At 36.1% G+C, this 6,169-nt stretch overlaps 1 protein-coding gene across 1 annotated transcript; it reads left to right on the top strand.

Moving 5' to 3' along the window:
- The first annotated feature begins 476 nt into the window (after positions 1–476).
- Positions 477–4,132, top strand: LOC103448768 (uroporphyrinogen decarboxylase 1, chloroplastic-like). The gene is made up of 6 exons (XM_008388035.4): positions 477–608; positions 736–896; positions 1,938–2,320; positions 2,452–2,736; positions 2,910–3,145; positions 3,621–4,132. The coding sequence occupies exons 1-6, from the start codon at positions 586–588 to the stop codon at positions 3,781–3,783; spliced, it is 1,251 nt and encodes a 416-aa protein (XP_008386257.2). The 5' UTR covers positions 477–585; the 3' UTR covers positions 3,784–4,132.
- The last annotated feature ends 2,037 nt before the right edge of the window (positions 4,133–6,169 follow it).

Here is a 6,169-nt window from a genome sequence, read left to right as displayed (position 1 = left end):
AAACTTAATTGACCATTCATGTAAAGTATGAGAGGACTTTTTCCTCAAAAAAAAAAAAAAAAAATGTATGATAGGACTTAAATGAAATGGACCGTCATTCTGATGTCACGATTCAAATATGCATTTTTATGTACTAGGATTAAATACGTTTCATGTAAGTCCTTAACTCTGGAAAAGCTTCATATATATATATATATATATAAACACTCAATTAACCATTTGGATCATAGTTTCAAAATTGTCTCTATTCAAAAGGTTTTCACATTTGAGAAAATATCCCCAATTATTTCCAGAGTGATGCTCTCCTGTGCATCAAAACACAAAAAGCGAAGGTTAAGATTTAACCAAATCTCATTGGACTAATCTCAGTCGCTGACTTGTAAAAAATAATGTGTGGGAGAGAATTCTAATTATTTCCATTCCCAAAGAGTATTGGACTCGTCTTCGTTCAAGTTTTACTTTTATCTTGGGTCTTGTTTTTTTTTTTTCTGGTCAAACAGGGCCTCCATATCAGAGCCCAATATAATATAACTCATCCACTCTACCGTTTTCACTCTCTCTCTCTCTCCATCTATCCGAACCGAAATGGGTTTATCTGCTCCGGCCAGGCAAGTTCTCTCTCTCTCTCTCTCTCTCTCTCTCTCTCTCCATTGTTTCTTCAACTTCAGTTCTGACTTTGAATTTGGCGTCTGGGCCACTTGGGGGGTCTATAAAACTGAAATTTGGTATTTGCAGTGTGAACAGCTCTCTGAGATGGAAATCTTCGAGCTTATTCGTGCAGTCGGGAGCAGCTTCTACTTCTACTTCTCTCACTGGATTCTCGGTTTCTTCCAAAAGAAAATGCCCCCACAGAAAGGTTTCTGTAACATGCTCTTCTTCCTCCTCTTCATCTTCTGGTATGCTTCCTTCCCTCCCAACTTTGCAAATATTTGTTCTTTTTTTTTTTTTGAAGTTTAATCGTTTGGTTGGTTTCTTGGGATATTTATTTTATTTTAATTTGATATGGGTTATTGTTCGTTTTTAATTTCTTGCATTTTAGCTTGATTATATTGAATCAATGAGTAATTCCCAGTGGGACTAATAGAAAAAGAACGTAATTTAACTCTCAGTATCCAGGTTCTGATTAGTTGCTTCTAATTTTTCATCGAAAATGTTCGGTGTTCAACATAGTGATAAATGTGTGTTGATACTGAAAATGAAGCTGAATTTAAAAAGAATAAAACTCTAGTTGGTTGATTTAGGACCAACTGGTGAAAAAGATCAGAGAAAAGGTTGTTGAAGACACTCTTGGTCATGCATCTGTGATGTTGTGAGAGCTCTAAGAGTGTCACCGTAACATGGAGAAAGGAAAAGTCAATGGATATCGAAGCTGTCCTAGAAGTGCTGTTATAGCACTTGAGGGCTTCGGTGCTTTTTTGTTGTCTGAGTATACATTGCTACATTTGATATCGAACTATACTCAAATGGATGAATTCTAGATAGTTTTCCGGAAAAAACATAGTTGGGAAGTATAATACATCAATGAAGTCTGTTTTTACTTTATGTTCCATGAACTATAGAGAGCAACTGTGCTGTAGTGGTATGTGATAAGGTTGAGTTTGCATTTCTGTTATGCACAGTATATGTCGACCGTCTGTCTTGGCTTAGGTAGTAACAGGATTAGGTGATCTAGAGGTTGATCTTTGAATTGAAGTTTAACCCATTAAAGATGTATATACATATAGTGTGCTAATAGGTGGCATTTCTTTGTTCGTCACTTCTTGTAAATGCTGGTGCCTACTAATACTTACAACAAATAATGTTGAGCCCTTTCTTCTAATATTTTCTCTTGTTTGATGTTTAATTTTAAGAACTCTTCTTTGAAATTGTGGTTTCATTGTTATATAAAAGTTTTCATTTTTCATATTCATTTTAAACTCCCCACTTCCTGCTCCCAGATCCACTCTTGGTTAAGGCTGCGAGAGGAGATCCTGTAAGTCGGCCTCCAGCATGGATGATGCGCCAAGCAGGAAGGTATATGGCTGTTTACAGAAAGCTTGCAGAGAAGTATCCATCATTCAGAGAGAGGTCAGAGACAACTGATCTCATTGTGGAAATTTCTTTGCAGCCTTGGGAAGCTTTCCGTCCTGATGGAGTGATTATTTTCTCTGACATACTTACGCCTCTACCTGCATTTGGTGTTCCCTTTGACATAGAAGACGTCAAGGGTCCTGTTATTCAGACACCCATTGTTTCTGAAGAGGGATTGAAGACCTTGCATCCGATTGACTTGGACAAACTGCACTTTGTGGGGGAATCCTTAAAGATACTGCGGCGGGAGGTAGTTATTAGACACTTATTACATGCTTGAAAAAGAAGATCAACTGTATTAGATTGAGAATGATTATTAGATGTCTGGTTATAATTTTCAATCTTTGTACACATGCTTCTCTCACTTATTCTTTCATTCAGGTTGGTGGGCATGCTGCTGTTTTGGGTTTTGTAGGGGCACCCTGGACGATTGCTACATACATAGTAGAAGGGGGTTCAACTTCCACATATACAAAAATAAAGAGCATGTGCCATACAGCACCACATGTATTGAGGGCTCTTCTTTCTCATTTGACTCAAGCAATATCAGACTACATTGTTTTCCAAGTAGAAGCAGGGGCACATTGCATACAAATATTTGATTCATGGGGTGGGCAACTACCACCAGCCATGTGGGATAGCTGGTCGAAGCCTTATATCCAAGAGGTGAGGGAGGAGACATATGTGTAGGGACAGTCATTATTAGGTTTTACATAATATATTTCTCTAAATGGGATTCTTCTCACACAGGTGCATATGGAAATTACTCATGTTTTTCTTTATAGGTATAAGTTGCTTCCTTTTCCTTCTGCTCACACGATACTTTTCTTAAATTTCAGATCGTGACTTCAGTTAGGAAAAGATGCCCTAAAACACCACTTGTTCTCTACATTAATGGGAATGGTGGCCTTCTTGAGCGTATGAAAGGAACTGGCGTAGATGTGATTGGGCTTGACTGGACGGTAGACATAGCTGATGGTAGAAAACGACTGGGTAGTGAGATCAGTGTACAGGGAAATGTGGACCCTGCTTACCTATTTTCTCCTCTTCCTTCCTTGACCGAAGAAATTCAAAGGTTTGTTACAGGAACTTCTCTAAACTTACAACTAATATTATTCAAAACTTACCTGCAATACGAACTTGGATTTGGGACCACTGGTTTGTATGATGCTAGATAACGAATGGGTAGTGAAATCACTTGTAGGCACTTGCCTGAATTTGTAACAGATTGGATTGTCCGACTTCTTTGTCTAAAAACTAATATTTGGGTAGTATCAAACTTTTCCCAGATTAACTTGGCTTCACCTAAAACTTATAAAAAATGAAAAACCAGCTTAGCACTTGGAAACTGGTTGGAATAAAGTCCTTGCCCCAATATTTACTGGCTCAGATGTTCAGTTAAATAAAAAATTTGTTCAAACGATTGTTAGCTTCTATTTTATTCTATATGGATAGTCAAAGGGAATTTAAGGTTTTGATCTTTTGTGGTTTTCTTTCTTTCTTTCAGTTCTGAATTGTGTATAATTATAAAACTAACGCAATATATTCAGGGTGGTGAGGTCTGCAGGGCCAAGGGGACACATCCTCAATCTAGGGCATGGTGTTCTTGTACGGACACCTGAAGAATCTGTTAAACATTTCTTCGAAGTTGCAAGAAGCTTGAATTATGACACATTTCTTGAAACACAAACACCGAGGGAATTGGTAGTGTAGACTCATCAAATTTTATTTCGCAAGTTGGCTTTCGATAGCGAGTTCACAGCATATTCTTGCAGCATCATGCTTGTCTCTCTTTACCGCATGTAGTTGAGGGTTCATTGGAGCTCGAAGTTTCTGGACGTTTTGAAAGGCGAGATTGTGTTTCAGATTCAATTCTTCTTGTAACAAAGATATCGAGTATGAACAAATGAATTTCTTCTTGTAGGAAGTTGTTAGTTTTACCTCTCATTTCTCCTACTATCTACATCTGCATATATTGACAGATCGTTGATCGATCAGTTCTAGCGTTTTGAACAAGTAATTGTTGTCCATTCTCTTTCATAATACAAAATCAGTATGCATATATTGACAGATCGTTGATCGATCAGGTCTACATGCGTTCGTCGTAATCATCTCATTCGAAGTCTGTTATTAGTATTTTCTGTTAGCAGTTTGTTATATTAAATAAGAATTTTTTATAGTAACACCGTAATAAACCAACCAGATCATTTTTATACATTAATTGAAAAACTTGGAAAAACAACATATATGACAGGAGTAAAACGCCAACATGGCATTTTGTCCCAATGATACAACGTAATAAGAACAAAACCCTTACTCGTGTCTTTGTATGATTGTAACATAATACCGTGATGACAATGTACATAAATTCTCCAAATATGAAAAAAAATGGAATTTACTGGGTGTATGTAAAAAGAGTATATATATTAATTTTTTTAGGAGTATTTTGATATGGGTCTAAAGTAACTAAAAATTAGACTTATTTCAAAGTCAAAAATCACAAAAAATTGAACCTATTTCAAAAGTAGGCCTATAAAATTAGATCTATTTCAAAATTTTCCATTTTTTAGTATCTAAAATTTAATTACGAACAACAAAGGTCAATGCAAAGGACAAAGTTAGGGCTTAAAGTGTTAAAAAAGTTGATGAGTGAACTTTGGATAGGTGAGTGGTGTGTGAATGGAAACATTCTCGATTAATTATGTTCCCACTTGGGGAGCCCTGATTATCTTATTCGTGCATTAGGATGAATGACAGTGGATTTACAAATAATTGAGTTGATCTTTTGAACTTGATATAGGGATCACCAAGTCAATAATATTGTTTTATACGTACAAAACTATTTTTTAATTTACAAAAACCCTAGCTAGCTATGTGTTGTGTGATGGTTTTGTGGTCCAAATTATTTCTCCAAGAAATAAATCCTCTCCGGATTTCTTCCACCAAGATTATCAGATCAAGTAATTTGGACTTTTAAAATTTGATCCAATAATTAAAAACAGAAATCCTTTTAAAAGTTATAATAACTTTAATCGTTAGATCAAATTTTAAAGGTCTGAATCATTTCGGTAGTCTTTGTGGAAAAGATCCGGAGGGGATCTCTTTCCATTTCCCCGTTGGATCGACGCACATTATGGTGAGGTTGCGATCTGCAAAGATTTTCCACTCTCACTTTAGGTTACAACCTAAGTGGTGATGTGAGATGAGCTGACAGGTTCTGCAATCAACCCTGTAGTCTGCCTGTTTACATACTATTGAGTCCGTGACTGCATGCAAAGACACTCCCACGTAAACCCGCATTGGAAAGACAAGACACTGCATATCCAAAGTCCAAATATGCATGGTATGTAATACTTAGGTTTGGGTGATCTATTTGTTAGAGTTTCCCTAGCTAGTTCTAAATCCCATTAGCAGGTTAATTAGATGCCATATCTAAGGCCTATTTATGCATATCAAATTTTATCACCACCAATCAAAAGGAATATTTGCTAGGAGCATAATATTTAGATGATACTTAAAAAAATATCTTTTAGTATAATTTGACGTATTGTGTTATTAGATTGTGAATCATATTTGAACTATTAATTATATATGTGATCATAATTTGAGCTAGGATTTGTTCAAATTATCGACACATCAATGTGCCATGTCATTATTTAGGAAAAAATCCTAATGAAAAAAAGGATTAAGTACCTAAAACCCCACAACTATTTAGTGTCATTCCAAATCAGTCTCAACCTTTTTAAACATTCCAAACAAGTAGCCAATCTATTGATGCCACATCCATTAAGCCCCAATTAAATTTTCAAACATATATTATATTCAAAACCTACCAAGTAGATATGTCATGGTTAACATTAATATTAGTTGCCTCAAAACCTAAATTTCAAACATGGACTATATAATATGGAATCCAATGACCAAATGTGACATGCCTCGATCCCGGTATCAGGCTAGTGTCGGTGTGATATGTACTATGTTTTCTTCATTGGCATAACCCAATGTCATATAGTTTCACCTTAATGTGATGAGGCCTACCTATTTCTTCACTGGCGTAATCCAGTGTCGTACAGCTTCACCTTCGGGTGATGGATTCAGT

This window comes from Malus domestica, chromosome 11 (assembly GCF_042453785.1).
Source record: "Malus domestica chromosome 11, GDT2T_hap1".
NCBI lineage: Eukaryota > Viridiplantae > Streptophyta > Magnoliopsida > Rosales > Rosaceae > Malus > Malus domestica.
The sequence above is the reverse complement of the archived record's forward strand: the minus strand, read 5'-3'. Positions and strand labels throughout refer to the sequence as shown.

Excerpts from the sequence above, each read along its gene's own strand:
- LOC103448768 (XM_008388035.4), top strand. The coding sequence starts at position 586 with ATGGGTTTATCTGCTCCGGCCAG. Across the intron at positions 2,321-2,451 it reads TAAAGATACTGCGGCGGGAG|GTTGGTGGGCATGCTGCTGT; the intron begins GTAGTTATTAGA and ends TCTTTCATTCAG. Across the intron at positions 2,737-2,909 it reads CGAAGCCTTATATCCAAGAG|ATCGTGACTTCAGTTAGGAA; the intron begins GTGAGGGAGGAG and ends CTTAAATTTCAG.